Source organism: Triticum aestivum, chromosome 6A (assembly GCF_018294505.1).
Source record: "Triticum aestivum cultivar Chinese Spring chromosome 6A, IWGSC CS RefSeq v2.1, whole genome shotgun sequence".
Classification (NCBI taxonomy): Eukaryota; Viridiplantae; Streptophyta; class Magnoliopsida; order Poales; family Poaceae; genus Triticum; species Triticum aestivum.
The window spans coordinates 621,939,327-621,956,055 of record NC_057809.1 but is presented as its reverse complement, the minus strand read 5'-3'; the positions used below and the strand labels follow the sequence as shown (position 1 = coordinate 621,956,055).

General features: G+C 44.2%; 1 protein-coding gene across 1 annotated transcript; it reads left to right on the top strand.

Annotated features, from left to right (window-relative positions):
• Positions 1–14,713: 14,713 nt before the first annotated feature.
• On the top strand, positions 14,714–15,421 carry LOC123129872 (eukaryotic translation initiation factor 3 subunit B-like). The gene is made up of 3 exons (XM_044549850.1): positions 14,714–14,820; positions 15,143–15,245; positions 15,332–15,421. The coding sequence occupies exons 1-3, from the start codon at positions 14,714–14,716 to the stop codon at positions 15,419–15,421; spliced, it is 300 nt and encodes a 99-aa protein (XP_044405785.1).
• Positions 15,422–16,729: the final 1,308 nt, after the last annotated feature.

The window sequence follows — 16,729 nt, the reverse complement described above, 5'->3', positions numbered from 1 at the left end:
GCTTGATGCACTCACTACGGAGCAAGTCATGATAAGCTAAGCATACATCTATCAAAAACACACAAAATACAGGCTAGACATGGCAATTTACAATAGCATAGCATGCACGGATCAACTACAACATCATTGGCAAAATTGCAAACAAGTTGACAATCTGCCCAGATTCACAAAGTAGCAAAAGTAGAGCTCGATTGACTCAATCTAGGGTGCTCCATAATTTCAAACAAAGGCATGGATGGATAGAGCACTACAAGATTAGCAAAACATCCTTACTGATCATCCTCAAAAGAGGCACAGATCACTAGGAAACAACATGAACATATGGCCATATGAGATAAACAGCTCAAGGACTTAGTGTAATTGCCAAGTCTCTGAAATTAGAATTACCAAGTGCACCACTTTGCAAGCTTGTGCTAGACACCACACTCATCACAAAAATACATGGGTTGCACCTCTGGAAATATGACAAAATCCTTAACAAAACATATGTAGAACTCATGGGCATATCATGCACACAATAATCATGGCAAAAATAACAAAAAGCTAAATAGAGTAGAAGATCTGACAAATATCTCAAGTAGCCCTCTTTTAACAGCATTTCGGGCATCAAGATGAACTCAAATGAAAATAATGCAATGGAATGAAATGATGTACTCTCTGAGATGAACAATTTGATATGCTATATGCGCAAATCGGAGCTACGGATGCAAAGTTACGAGGCTATGAACATGAGCACATGGATCTGGAATTTCGAGGACTTGGACGAATTTTAACCTCCGGATCTAGGGTTTGACCCGGGAACGCAAAACAAGGCGGCGGCGCAGCTCGCCGGAGAAGACGAAGACGGCGGCCGGCGAGGGCGAGGTCGCCGGACCCGGCACTCCTGCGGCCGGATCTGGCCGGAGACGAGGCGGGGAGGCGGCGCGGTGGTGGCCGCGGCGGCCGGGGCAGCGAGCGGATCGGCGGCGGCGCCGAGAAGGAGGCGGCGGCTCGGCGGCGGCACGGAGAAGGAGGCGGCGGCGCGGAGAAGGAGGCAGCGGGGCGCAGCGGGAGCAGCGGCGGCAGAGACTCGGGCCCGCGGGGGCTCTCCCCGGGCCGAGCGGGCCGGTGCGGGCGCGGGTGGCGGCACGCCACGTGGCACCACGCCACTGGCTGCGGGCGGCGGTGGCGATGTGTCTGGCCAGGGCGGACATGTCCGGCCGGCGCGGAGACGATTTTTTAGGGTTTCAGACGAGGGGGATCCGAATTTTCGGGGAGAGACCTATTTATAGGCATAGAGGGAGCTAGGAGAGTCCAAATGAGGTGCGGTTTTCGGCCACGCGATCGTGATCGAACGCTCTAGATGATGGAGAAGGCTTAGGTGGGTTTTGGGCCAAATTGGAGGGGTGTTGGGCTGCAACACACACGAGGCCTTTTCGGTCCCTCGGTTAACCGTTGGAGTATCAAACGAAGTCCAAATGGTACGAAACTTGACAGGCGTTCTACCGGTAGTAAACCAGGGCCGCTTGGCAAGTCTCGGTCCAACCTAGAAATGTTTAATCCCCACACATGAAAGAAAGGTAGAAATGGCCACCGGAGGAGAACGAAGCGCCGGAATGCAAAACGGACAACATGGAAAATGCTCGAATGCATGAGATGAAACATGTATGCAAATGCAATGCACATGATGACATGGTATGAGATGCATGACAACGACAACAACACACGGAGACAAAAACCCGAACTCAAGAAAATAAAATAACTAAACGCCGGAAACGGCAAGAGTTGGAGTACAAATTGGGAAAGTCACATCCGGGGTGTTACAGTACATTTCTTTATTTCAATGCCCATATTTTAATTTTAAGAACATTCAAATTATATCCTCTATTTTCTATGTAGGATGAAGCTGAAAGGAGTGGAGAAATAAAATCGAAACACGCGCATAGGACAAACTATGATGATCTCGATGAGTACTTTTGGTAAATACTGCATAGTAATTTTTTACTTGCAAATTTGTGCCCATGCAATTAAATTTACATTGCTATCAGGTCAAGAGGTTGTTCTTGATTAGGATGGCCAATGAGAGTTGATGCTGATTTTTTCAAGAAGAGGAGCAACCTGTGTGAGTTGTGCTCTTCTTCCACACCACAAGTGTGTGTGCGTGTGTGCTTCATCTTGGCCACGGTTAGGTCTTGGGCCCAACGGTCACGGAGACGGTGGTGGTGGAGTGGAGGAGGCTCGCCGGAGTTTTTGTGGTTGTCGACATTTAGTGACGGATCAGTGAGTCAACTAAGATAGTGCTTGATTGGCAACACCTATTAATCATCATTGTGTGTAACAGAGCTTATATAGTCCACGCCCACACCACACTTATTGGATGTTTAACTTTTTAATGAATGCATTTTGTGAATTAAGGTTGAACTAACCTTAGTTCAAAATAGCAGCATACCACTCCCCGCGGTCCATAATAAGTGTCATAGTTTTGAACTAAGGTTGAACTAATCTTAGTTCAAAATAGCAGCACTTATTTTGGATCAGAGGGAGTAGTGTTTTAGGTCAGTCAAGTCTCCCCCATGAAAGAAATGTCGGTCAAGTTGTGAGAATATTATAATTCGTTAGTTTGTCCTCCTCATTCTCTAATCCACATTCTTGATCCTTCAACAAATCACTAAAAAGCACAATCGGTCTGGGGAAAAGTGCACATTGATGGCCGCTAGATGGAGCCTCATGTGGCCCACCTCTTGCTCTATGAAGATTCAAGAAGAAACTCTCCTTCAAAGAAAGTTTCACATATAGCTACCTAGTGGGTTACACCATCTTGAAGCGGGTGTGTTTGTGGTTGAGGCGCCTCTAGATCTCCATATGCTCTTCGATGTCACTGACACAGATAGAGTCAATGTCACCCAGTAAATAGAAGATCGAAATGCCAGCTCGCTAGCACAAAGTATGCCATTATTTCTTTGGCGGAAAAAACACCAATAAACCTAGCAACAAAACTCCATAACTTTAAACCAGTTGGCGGGATGTTGCGATGGTTGAGGAGGAAATGATGAATGCATGGCAAGCTAAACCAAAAAATCAAAGAGGAATGGAATAATTTCTACTCAAAACATGAGTGGTTTTAAGAAACCAAGAAAAGATGACATGTTTGATGAACTAGTGGTGGCTGAATTTCAAGTCAGATGAGCTACAGGGTTGGCTGAATGTCTTTCCTGTCCTACTTATGTTCTGTTGCTAATCATGTACTGAAGTACTTCATGTATTTTTAGTTTGTGTACTTCTACTACCACTATACTTTATGATGAAGTTCTACTGAGTTCTGTGAAAATTTAGGTAAATCGGTGATGCGCATTGTGTTGTCGATTTTGCGTATGTGTGTCGTTAGTTCTGTGTATGTGCTCTATTGTCAGGACCCCGATCCTAAGTCACACCGATCTAGCATGTAACACATCATATCACTTTGCGGCCTCACGCACGGTATTCCCAAGGGTGCCACCTTACCTGGCCTGGGACCGTTTGCGCCTTTTGGCTCCCGTATATGATAGTGTCGCTAGCATCCATATGACAGAGAACCCGGGCCGACATGACTAGTCGTAAACCCAAAGTGGCACTAACCTATAGGGACAGGCATACATGACCCAACAACGAACGTGTCGGTCATCAGCGAGTGAATCTGAGCTGTAGCAGCTGGGCTAACAGGACTCCAGAGAATCCGGGCTGTAGCAGACTAATAGCACTCCGGTAGACACCGCATGACATTTCCCCAAAGGGACAGACACAGGAACGAAGAAGGACACATGCCAGCCAGCCTAAGTGTTCCAGAGTAGTAGCAAGCTACCAGGGCTCAGTGGAAGCATTAGGAGACATTTCCCGGTAAGAGAGGCTACCAAGGATAAACAACTAGGTTGTCGGATCCGACACATACCAAGCATTTCAAACCATACACACAATATGCTCGATATGTGCAAACACAACATGGCATCACAACAAAACTCTACAACTCAAAGTATTTATTCATTAGGCTTTGAAGAGCCAGATATTACGAACATGGGTCTGATGACCCAGCATTCAAGTCATACAAGCAACAAGCACAAGCGGAAGCTTAACTTGTCTGAGTACAGACAACTACAAATGAAAAGGCTGAGAAGCCTGACTATCTATAAGACCCTGCCAAGGGCACAAGATCGTAGCTGAGGTAACAAGCTAAATGTCGAAGTCCACGCGGAACTACTAGCGAGACTGAAGTCTCTCTACGAAAACATAAATTAAGCAAACGTGAGTGCAAATGTACCCCGCAAGACTTACATCAGAACTAGCTACATATGCATTAGTATCAACAAAGGGGGTGGTGGAGTTTAACTACAGCAAGTCAGCTTTGACTCAGTGGCTATCCTGAACTACATATGCAAGTAAATCTTTTGGGGTGGCGCACACGAGTCCACATATTCACCAATCAATACACCACTATGGACCCTCTCCCGTCTCCCTACGAGAACGCCATCCATAGCACTCATGCTTATCTCGCGCATTTTAGAGTATCCACTTTCACTTATCTATGAATTTTATAGGCAACCCAGAAGTCATTTAACGCGGACGCGGCTATTCAAATAGATCATGTTAACCCTGCAGGGGTGTCCTTCTTCACACACGCTCCCGCCACTTACCACCATGTACACGTCGTGTATCTCGGCAACCTTCAAGCGGAAGCCTGGCGACGGAGTTGGCAACGACCTGACTAACCACACAAGTCTCTAGTCAAGGTTCATATTCGGGTTCCATCCGCAAGGAGATCCGGCCGGGGTTTCACTCACGGCGCCAAACGATGAGAGCAGGGTTCCCGGGGCACCAAACGGGCGTCCCGGTACACCGTGCCTCGTGTCTCTACCGCATCATAGCCCACCCCTAGGGTCAGCGCTACGCACGGCCCCCAACACATATCCTACAAACACCGGAAACTAGTTGCAACTCCTGGACAGAGATCAAGGCGATTAATAAGTTGAGAGGGGCACTTTGAAGGAAATATGCCCTAGAGGCAATAATAAAGTTGTTATTTATGTTTCCTTATATCATGATAAATGTTTATTATTCATGCTAGAATTATATTAACCGGAAACTTAGTACATGTGTGAATATATAGACAAACTAAGTGTCACTAGTATGCCTCTACTTGACTAGCTCGTTGAATCAAAGATGGTTAAGTTTCCTAGCCATAGACATGAGTTGTCATTTGATTAACGGGATCACATCATTAGAAAATGATGTGATTGACTTGACCCATTCCGTTAGCTTAGCATTTGATCGTTTAGTATATTGTTATTGCTTTCTTCATGACTTATACATGTTCCTATGACTATGAGATTATGCAACTCCCGAATACCGGAGGAACACTTTGTGTGCTACCAAACGTCACAACGTAACTAGGTGATTATAAAGGTGCTCTACAGGTGTCTCCGAAGGTACTTGTTGGGTTGGCATAGATCGAGATTAGGATTTGTCACTCCGATTGTCGGAGAGGTATCTTTGGGCCCTCTCGGTAATACACATCACTATAAGCCTTGCAAGCAATGCAACTAATGAGTTAGTTGCGGGATGAAGTATTACGGAACGAGTAAAGAGACTTGCCGGTAACGAGATTGAACTAGGTATTGAGATACCAACGATCGAATCTCGGGCAAGTAACATACCGATGACAAAGGGAACAACGTATGTTGTTAAGCGGTTTAACCGATAAAGATCTTCGTAGAATATGTAGGATCCAATATGAACATCCAGATTCCGCTATTGGTTATTGACCAGAGACATGTCTCGGTCATGTCTACATAGTTCTCGAACCCGTAGGGTCCGCACGCTTAACGTTTAGTGACGATCGGTATTATGACTTTTTGTGTTTTCTTGTACCAAAGGTAGTTCGGAGTCCCGGATATGATCACGGACATGACGACGAGTCTCAAAATGGTCGAGACGTAAAGATCGATATATTGGACGACTATGTTCGGACACCAGATGTGTTTCGGGAGGTTTCAGACATGTACCGGAGTACCGGGGGGTTACCGGAACCCCCCGGGGAGTATATTGGGCCAAATGGGCCTTAGTGGGACAAGAGGAGGAGCGGCCAGGGCAGCCGCGTGCCCCCTCCCCCTCTAGTTCGAATTGGACAAGGAGGGGGGCGGCGCCCCCTTTCATTCTCTCCCTCTCTCCCTTCCTTCCCCTCTCCTACTCCTACTTAGAAGGGGGGAGTCCTACTCCCGGTGGGAGTAGGACTCCTCATGGGGCGCGCCATAGGAGGTCGGCCCCCTCCCCCTCCTCCACTCCTTTATATACGGGGAAGGGGGCACCCCTTGGAGACACAACAATTGATCATTGATCTTTTAGCCGTGTGCGGTGCCCCCGTCCACCATAATCCACCTCGGTCATATCGTAGCGGTGCTTAGGTGAAGCCCTGCGTCGGTATCATTATCATCACCGTCATCACGCCGTCGTGTTGAAGGAACTCTCCCTCGAAGCTCTGCTGGATCGGAGTTCGTGGGACGTCACCGAGTTGAACGTGTGCTGAACTCGGAGGTGCCGTGCGTTTGGTACTTGGATCGGTCGGATCGTGAAGACGTACGACTACATCAACCGCATTCTCATAACGCTTCCGCTTACGGTCTACGAGGGTACGTGGACGAAACTCTCCCCTCTTGTTGCTATGTATCACCATGATCTTGCGTGTGCGTAGGAATTTTTTTGAAATTACTACGTTCCCCAACACACTTAAGCATTCCAATGTGTGGTAGTAGCTGTTCATGGATCACAAACACAGAACTCAGTTCCTGAGGACGGTTTCAATGAGACAACCCACCATGTACTCCTACATGGCCTCTCACCGCTACCATTACCAAATCATCTTCACACACTTAGCTCTCAACAGTAGGACATGTTCATCATCATTCCAATTCATCCCCGATGAATCGGACCTGACTCAACTCTAAGCAGTAGCAGGCATGACAAACAAGCATGACTGAGTAGCCACATCAGGGCTCAAACAACTCCTACTCACGATAGAGGGTTTCATCTATTTACTGAGGCAATGACAGGTCATGCAGAGGAAAAGGGGTTCAACTACCGCAGCATGTAACAGTTGAGTCATTGTTGTCCTAATGCAGTAAAAGAGAGCAGGAGCGAGAGAGTGGGATTGTATCAAAATGAACAATGGGGTTTTGCTTGCCTGGCACTTCTGGAGATAGTATAGTTCTTCATCGGTGTCATCAATCTCATCGTCGGAACCACGTCTACTGAGAGGGGACAAATACCGGCAAACAAGGAAGAACACAATCAATGCAATGCAATAATATGATGCATGATCCTGACATGGCAATATGCTGTGGATTGAGCTAATGAAGCTAGCAATGATTCAAATGAAGTTGGTTTGAACCCAAGGTTCAAATTCAAACTCCATATGTGAAATTAAAATGGCATTTCTTTGATTTGTCTAATTCAGCAACTATAAGTTGTTCTAACATGCATGAACATATAGATGGAAAGATTGGATTTTTCTGATCATTTTTCATATATAATTTATTTCATTTGAAGTTATAGATTATTTTCTATGATTTTTCTAGGTTTATGGCATTTTCTGGAATTTTATGAATTATTTTAAATCCAGAAAACCATTACTGCGTCAGCATGACGTCTGAGTGACATTAGGAAGTCAACGGGTCGGTCCAGGTCAAACCTAACCAGTGGGACCCATATGTCAGTGTCTAACTAACTAACCTAAGTTAATTAGCACTAATCTAATCCTAATCTAGATTAGTTAAGGCCCTGGGCCCACATGTCAGTATCAGCAGGGCTAATTAAGTTTAATTAATAGTTAAACAAAATTAGCAGGGGCCTGGGCCACGTGTCAGCGACCCAAGGGATGTCAAACATGGTCAACCCGGGTCAAACTCGCCGTTGTTGACCCGTTGCTCGTCGCCGGCGAAGCCAAAGACGGCGGAGGCGCTCAGAAAACGTCCTTCGACGACCAAATGAGCGATGGAGGGGCTCTACGCGGTGCTAGGACTCGCACGCATCCAACAGGCTAGCAGCAGCTGCTGGGGTGGACCGAGTTCACCGGAAACGAGCTCGTGGCGGCGCCGGAGTTTTGGTGACGGTGGCTTTGCTGTTGCAGCATGCTAGCGGACGAATGGATGCACTAGCGAGGCGCTACGAGGTGCGGTGAGTACGTTGGGCACCAGTGCATGACCAAATGGTCATCGGAGCTACACCGACAGTGAGCTCGAGCGGCGGCGTGCTACGGTCATCAGTGGGACGGCGGCAACGGCGAGCGAAAGGCAACAGGGTTAGGGGGTTCGACGCAGGATCTCACAGCGAGTCGGACGAGGTAGACGGCGTGCTCGGGGAGGCGGGGACGGCGACGAAACGGTGATGGCGATCTCGGCGGCGGAGGATGGAAGGCGAGGTTGTGGCGGTCGCTTCAGCGTGTCCGAGCGCTCGGCACTCGTCCGCATCGATGTACAGGACGTCAGCGGAGCTTTCAGACCCGATGGGGAGGCGAGGGGAGCACGGTGGCCATAGCTACGATGAGCGGTGGTCTCGGGTGTGCTCGGCGGCGCGAGGATGAGAGGCTAGAGGAAGGGAGCGAGGCAGAGGAAGGGGGGGAAAGTGAGAGGGGGGTCGTCCTCATCTCCTGGGCATGCAGGTGGACTTGGGGGAGGCTAGCCAGCGCGAAGCAGGAGGTGGCGCGCTCGACCGCGTGCGATGTCTCTCCCTCTGCCTACTGGCAGAGGTTGAAGATGACTCGCAAGTCACCAGGTGGGCTGGGCCGGCCAGTGGGCCGCCAGGTAAGTGTTCCCCTTTTTTCATTTTGTTTCTATTTTTCTATTTCTGAAATTTGTTTTAATTTGGGTTTTGACCCAAACTAATTTAGTTGCTTCTAATAACTTTTGCAGGGACTAAAGGGATTATTCCAAAGCCCCTCACAAACTTACAGAGTCATTGGAGCAACAAAAATATTTATAGAATATATTTGCCCCAATTCAAGATACAATATGGATTAATTTAAAATCTAACATGGATAGGAAAAATGTGCATCACCTCTAGTTGCTGTTTACAGCATTTTCTAAAAAATTAACATTTTCGAAAGCCATTTTGGGTTCACTGAAAATATTTTAGGTTAAACCTATTTCAATTACATTGGTGCTAGGGTTTGGACATTCCCCATTTCAAGTTTAACTGAAATTTAAACATGATGCAACACCAGATGCTAGCACTAGGCATTACCAGAACTACAAATGTGGCATCTATTCATCTTAATTCAGTGAAATATGGCACTAAATTGTAGCTAGCTAAATTGTTTTTCTTAAATTAGTGAAATTTGGTATTGAAGTGTAGCTAGCAATGCAAATATCTCAATGAATTCAGCTATGTTTTGCTATATTTTCATCCTTTCCATGGCATACCTATCTGCAACAAGTAAATGCTTAAGCATGGCTTTGTATTCATCAGCATTCAGGTCATCCATTAGAGGCAACTAAACCATGTGGATGAAGTGAAGCAGTCTCCTGAATACATCATGCTGGATATCTTTAATAATTGTATTGCGCTTCTACTCGTCCCTCGTCGGCCCGTAGAAGTTCGCCTTGAAAATCGACGAACTAATTGCGAGGATGATTTTATGAGCTTGGAAAGCCTCCCTTGGACCATGAAGAATACATCAGCTCCATCTGTAGGATCAAGTAATTTACCAAGTTCATTCGACAGGTTTGATAGCGCCGATTGGACCACAACAGTCAACTTACCCTCTGCCAACTTGATTACTGTCACATGGCACTCAATGAGAAGAATATCATCCCTCATATAGTCTTTAATATCAAAAAAATTGCATTATTTGAGCTAAAATAGGGTGATTCTTCGTGGTAATTAATCTTTTCAATGATGTGAGGGCGAGAGTGGAAGTATTGATGGATCTGAGTGTCAACTATCCAGAAGAACACCATGCCGACAGCTAACAGGAAGACCACATAATTTGATTAGGGCCGAGGCTCAGGATGTAAAAATACACATCTCTTATATTAAACTTTTGTACTTATTTAATAGTTGTATAATAGTATAGTTTTAATTAACAGAAAATTGTATTACTTGCTTAGCATAGTTAACAAACTAACAATGTTGCTAAATATATCACATATAACTTTCTTTGTTTATCAAGCAGTTTTAATGTGTATCACTTAAATTTTGCTTCTCCTACATTTAACTGTATGATATAACAAAATTTCTCTTCACATTAATTGTAAATGTTTTGTCAACTATATAGTGTAATATGTACTTGCATGTATGTGTGTGTTTTCATATATATTAATATCATTAAATATCAACCATGCAAAAAATATCATTAAATATCATGAGCAGATTTGTAAAGCATATAATTGACAAAAAAATTAATAGTGTTCTCTAGTGTATTATTAGGCAAGTTCATATAAATTGTATGGTATGCCAAATGTGTCCTGCAAGTTGGGTTCATTATTAAAAATCAAAAACATGTGCACGATTTGTATTTTTTACTTCAAATAGAACATGTAAACAATTAAGGCCGTCTTAGATGTATTATTCCCAGTGTTCGTAAGTTTTCCCATTTGACCATCATTCATTCTCATATGTGTAAAAGTGGGCTGCCCCAAATGTCTTTGATGTGAGGACTGGTAAAGTGATGTGGAAATTCAACGGAACATGTTTCAACGAGTTCATCACTAGTGAAAGAATTGATCTTTCATGGCCAATCTTTAGGTGAAACACACACCGACAACCCGCTTTTTAACGAGCGCCCACCTTCTCATTAAGCTGTCATAAATAGTCAGATGCTTAATGTATATAGTTTTATGTGTTTGAAGGTGGATCGGTGGAGGAGATGATCATTATTTTGGAGAATTCAGTTTGTCGCTGATTGATTCCATCTTATGCCTTTTTGTTGAGGATCCGGGTAATAGAATCCAGCTTGCTAGTGTAAGTAGAAATCTTTGCAGTTCACATTATTTAAGATTTTCATTTGGTAGATGGACAAGTGTAAGCAAAATATGTGCTATCAGTTGAAAGTTGAGTCTAGTGCAAATTCCCAGAAAGTCGAGTTGCAGCGGAAATACCTTTTCAGCGTCAGCAATTGCAAAATGTACTGGCAAAACAATGGAGAGTATCTTGCCATCCAGGTAGATGATACGTCTCCAACGTATCTATAATTTTTGATTGCTCCATGCTATATTATCTACTATTTTGGACATTATTGGGCTTTATTATTCACTTTTATATTATTTTTGGGACTAACCTATTAACCGGAGGCCCAGCCCAGAGTTGCTGTTTTTGCCTATTTTAGAGTTTCGCAGAAAGGAATATCAAACGGAGTCCAAACGGAATGAAACCTTCAGGAACGTGATTTTTGGAACGAACAAGATCCAGGAGACTTGGACCCTATGTCAAGAAACAAAGGAGGAATCCACGAGGTAGGGGGCGCGCCTACCCCCACCCCCCCAGGGCGCGCCCTCCACCCTCGTGGGCCCCCTGTTGCTCCACCGACGTACTGCTTCCTCCTATATATACCTATGTACCCCCAAACGATCAGATAGGGAGCCAAAAACATAATTCCACCGCCGCAAACTTCTGTACCCATGAGATCCCATCTTCGGGCCTGTTCCGGAGCTCCGCCGGAGGGGGCATCGATCACGGAGGGCTTCTACATCAACACCATAGCCCCTCCGATGAAGTGTGAGTAGTTTACCTCAGACCTTCGGGTCCATAGTTATTAGCTAGATGGCTTCTTCTCTCTTTTTGGATCTCAATACAATGTTCTCCCCCTCTCTCGTGGAGATCTATTCGATGTAATCTTCTTTTGCGGTGTGTTTGTTGAGACCGATGAATTGTGGGTTTATGATCAAGTTTATCTATGAACAATATTTGAATCTTCTGAATTCTTTTATGTATGATTGGTTATCTTTGCAAGTCTCTTCGAATTATCAGTTTGGTTTGGCCTACTAGATTGATCTTTCTTGCAATGGGAGAAGTGCTTAGCTTTGGGTTCAATCTTGCGGTGTCCTTTCCCAGTGACAGTAGGGGCAGCAAGGCGCGTATTGTATTGTTGCCATCGAGGATAACAAGATGGGTTTTTATCATATTGCATGAATTTATCCCTCTACATCATGTCATCTTGCTTAAGGCATTACTCTATTTTTATGAACTTAATACTCTAGATGCATGCTGGATAGCGGTCGATGAGTGGAGTAATAGTAGTAGATGCAGGCAGGAGTCGGTCTACTTGTCTCGGACGTGATGCCTATATACATGATCATACCTAGATATTCTCATAACTATGCTCAATTCTGTCAATTGCTCAACAGTAATTTGTTCACCCACCATAAAATACTTATGCTCTTGAGAGAAGCCACTAGTGAAACCTATGGCCCCCGGGTCTATCTTCATCATATTAATCTTCCAACACTTAGTTATTTCCTTTGCTTTTTTACTTTGCTTTTATTTTACTTTGCATCTTTATCACAAAAATACCAAAAATATTATCCTATCATATCTATCAGATCTCACTCTCATAAGTGACCGTGAAGGGATTGACAACCCCTTATCGTGTTGGTTGCGAGGATTTATTTGTTTTGTGTAGGTGCGAGGCGCGCGTAGCCTCCTAGTGGATTGATACCTTGGTTCTAAAAAACTGAGGGAAATACTTACGCTACTTTGCTGCATCACCCTTTCCTCTTCAAGGGAAAACCAACGCTGTGCTCAAGAGGTAGCAGTAGATCGGTACGCAGAATCAGAGAACACAACTTGCACTAGTTTTGAGTTGTTCATGATCAAGTAGAGGGCCATCCCAATCTTTGAATTGCACACCAAGAATGACAATATAATCAGCTTTGTGTGGGAGCCTAGAGGCCACTGGTTTGTTGTTATTCACAGTGACGGGCCTAATCATGATATAAGCGTATATTCGATGTGCACAACCGACAATGTTAGTCGTGCATCGAGGCTCACAGCACTCAGGAACAGGCATGCAAGTGCAGTGTTCTGGTCTCCTGCGGAAAACTTCATTGTTCTTGTTGGGCTGAAGGGTACTGATACGTCTCCAACGTATCTATAATTTTTTATGTATTCATGCCATGTTTATAATATTTCTACATGATTTTGGTATGATTTGGTTAGAACTAACCTGGACTGACGCTGTTTTCAGCAGAACTACTGTGGTGTTGTTTTTGTGCAGAAATAAAAGTTCTCGGAATGCGCTGAAAATCAACGGAGATTTTTTTCCGGAAAATATAAAAAATAATGGAACGAGGAGTTACTGGAGGGGAGTACCATGGGCCCCACGAGGGTGGAGGGCACACCCACCCTCCTGGGGCGCGCCCCCTATCTCGTGGACTCCCTGTGGGCCCCCCTGACTTGTTCGCGATGCCAACTTCTCCTATAAATCCCCAAACTTCCAGAACATAACCTAGATCGGGAGTTCCGCTGCCGCAAGCCTCTGTAGCCACCAAAAACCAATCGGGACCCTGTTCCGGCACCCTGCCGAAGGGGGGGATCCCTCACCGGTGGCCATCTTCATCATCCCGGCGCTCTCCATGACGAGGAGGGAGTAGTTCACCCTTGGGGCTGAGGGTATGTACCAGTAGCTATGTGTTTGATCTCTCTCTCTCTCTCTCTCTCTCTCTCTCTCGTGTTCTTGATTTGGCACGATCTTGATGTATCGCGAGCTTTGCTATTATAGTTGGATATTATGATGTTTCTCCCCCTCTATCTCTTGTAATGGATTGAGTTTTCCCTTTGAAGTTATCTTATCGGATTGAGTCTTTAAGGATTTGAGAACACTTGATGTATGTCTTGCGGGTTCAGTGACCTTGTGAACTTATGCATAGGGATTGGCACACGTTTCGTCTTGACTCTCCGGTAGAAACTTTGAGGCACTCTTTGAAGTTCTTTGTGTTGGTTGAATAGATGAATCTGAGATTGTGTGATGCATATCGTATAATCATACCCCACGGATACTTGAGGTGACATTGGAGTATCTAGGTGACATTAGGGTTTTGGTTGATTTGTGTCTTAAGGTGTTATTCTAGTACGAACTCTAGGATAGATCAAACGGAAAGAATAGCTTCATGTTATTTTACTACGGACTCTTGAATAGATCAATCAGAAAGGATAACTTTGAGGTGGTTTCTTACCCTACCATAATCTCTTCGTTTGTTCTCCACTATTAGTGACTTTGGAGTGACTCTTTGTTGCATGTTGAGGGATAGTTATATGATCCAATTATGTTATCCTTGTTGAGAGAACTTGCACTAGTGAAAGTATGAACCCTAGGCCTTGTTTCCTAGCATTGCAACTACTCACTTTTATCATTAGTTACCTTGCTGTTTTTATATTTTCATATTACAAAAACCTATATCTACCATCCATATTGCACTTGTATCACCATCTCTTCGCCGAACTAGTGCACCTATACAATTTTCCATTGTATTGGGTGTGTTGGGGACACAAGAGACTCTTTGTTATTTGGTTGCAGGGTTGTTTGAGAGAGACCATCTTCAACCTACTCCTCCCACGGATTGATAAACCTTAGGTCATCCACTTGAGGGAAATTTGCTACTGTCCTACAAACCTTTGCACTTGGAGGCCCAACAACGTCTACAAGAAGAAGGTTGTGTAGTATACATCAGGTACCAATGGCCAGTTGGAGTTATACAATGTTGATGATCTTGAGACGATGGCCATAGAAGAGCAGTTGGAGTTCTACAATTTCGATGATCTTGAGACCATGGCCACAAAAGAGCATTCTATGGTGACTGATGTCAGGAGGGATCCCACTGGAAGGTGAGTGAGCTAATAACCAATAACTTTTTGTGCCCTCCCTATTTTGGAAAGTTCTAGAAAATCGTCAGCTGTTAGCCATGTATTACATAATGTCTCAGCTATATGGGCTATTATTTAAACCTGAAATGTTGAAATATATATTCATTAGGTGCAACTCTAGACACTTGCGTTCTCAAACTCTATGTTGGAATTCTTACACTCAATGCTTATTGGACCCAATCTAAATAGTTGGCTATATATAAGTGGGCTTAAATTGGCTCCCATCTATAATAATTTAGTGGAACTATCCAGAAATGACTTTGGACCTAGCTATTTTGTTCAGATATGTTGCAACTGCATTGACTGTCCATGGGAGGGAAAGCAATCAAATATGGTCTTTCACAGGCAAGCAGATTTACAAGGTGACAAAGAAACAATTTTCCCAGGTAGGTAGAAGAGCCTCCATCAATCCCTGGTTCTTGTTGTTGTGCCATTGCGATTTATTTGTTGACTCAATGAATGATTGTTGCAGTTCGAATGGCGCCCAAGGCCACCTTCACTGCTTACTCTTGCGAAGGAGGAGGAAATTTCAATGAATGATTGTTGCAGTTCCAATGAATAACTGTTCCAGACTTCCAATGTAACCATTAACAGTCCAGTTGTTTTCCCACAGCTGGAAATGGGCTATTGCAATAACAAACACATTTTCAGATAAAAATTAGAGCCATGTAGTAGGGAACATATTTTTTTGACGGATTGGGAAACATAAATTAAGCTTTATTCCTGCAAAAAATAAATAAATAATAAAGCTTTCTTGCTTATTTGGTCATTAGTGAATGAATGGTGCATTTCCATCTAATGTGGTATACCGTATACATAACATAAGAAATTGTCATCAGATCATATTTTTTAGGGGTAAAACACCCATTACAATACCAGGCTCACACGATCATCACGGTCATCGGCATGCCCCCCAACCTGATCTGATCGCGATATGTTCTGGCATGTGCTGCAAGCCATGAGCGAGCCTGTTATAGTCCCTACTAATAGTAATGGCACGCCAGGAGATAAAGTTCTTTCTTTACCATGTCCTTTATGTCAGACATAATAGGATAACCAGAGATCGGGACAAGAGCATGCCTTTTGGAAAATATTTATACAAGAGCTAGCAATGCACACACTGATAGATATTAAATGCAAATTAAGTTACTCGTAATCGGACCAATAGAGTGTTGTCTTCTAAGGTTTCTTTAGCGACTGACTGGTGAGAGGAACAAGTGTGTGCTGCTCTAAACCTTAAAATGACCTTCACTTTCATCTGCATATACATGAATGTTTTGGTTTGCTGCTAACTAATAGCAATTCAGGCACGACCAGCTATGTTAATGGGACATGGTTATAGTCAAAAGAGAACCAGCAAATCCGGTCGTGTAGAGTGATTTGGGAGCAGAGAATATAATGACTTATCATTTTGGGCCTACTTCTCTTGTCTTGTCTTCTGACATCGCGCTTTGCTTCATCTAACGTAACAATTCTCTTCTCTGTAATGTTGAACATTGTAGTGTGTTGGTGCTTTCATTACTGAACATTGTAGTGTGTTGTCTTCTGGGAATGTCTACTAGTAGTTGTGATTGATCATTTTGACTGACTGCATGCAGCTTGCTTATTTATGAACTAATCATTAAAATACAAGTTTTAGAGTGGTTGGGCTTTTTTTAGAACCGTTCATTGATGTCGATCTAACGGCAGACTAATACGAAGTACTGGGTAGTACTCCGATGAAAGTACGCGAAAGTACTAAAACGAGTGGGGCCGGTACTCGTGACAAGGTGGGGACGCGTTTTAATCTAGGGGCAGTTTAGTCCTAGGAAAATTTGCACGCGCCGCCCCTCTCGTCGAATGCATAACCGCCGCCATGGTGCTACACATT

Coding starts and splice junctions, on each gene's coding strand:
- LOC123129872 (XM_044549850.1), top strand. CDS start 14,714: ATGGCCATAGAAGAGCAGTTGGAGTTCTACAATTTCGATGATCTTGAG. Junction 14,821..15,142: donor AGGAGGGATCCCACTGGAAG/GTGAGTGAGCTA, acceptor TATTTTGTTCAG/ATATGTTGCAACTGCATTGA. Junction 15,246..15,331: donor CAAAGAAACAATTTTCCCAG/GTAGGTAGAAGA, acceptor TGATTGTTGCAG/TTCGAATGGCGCCCAAGGCC.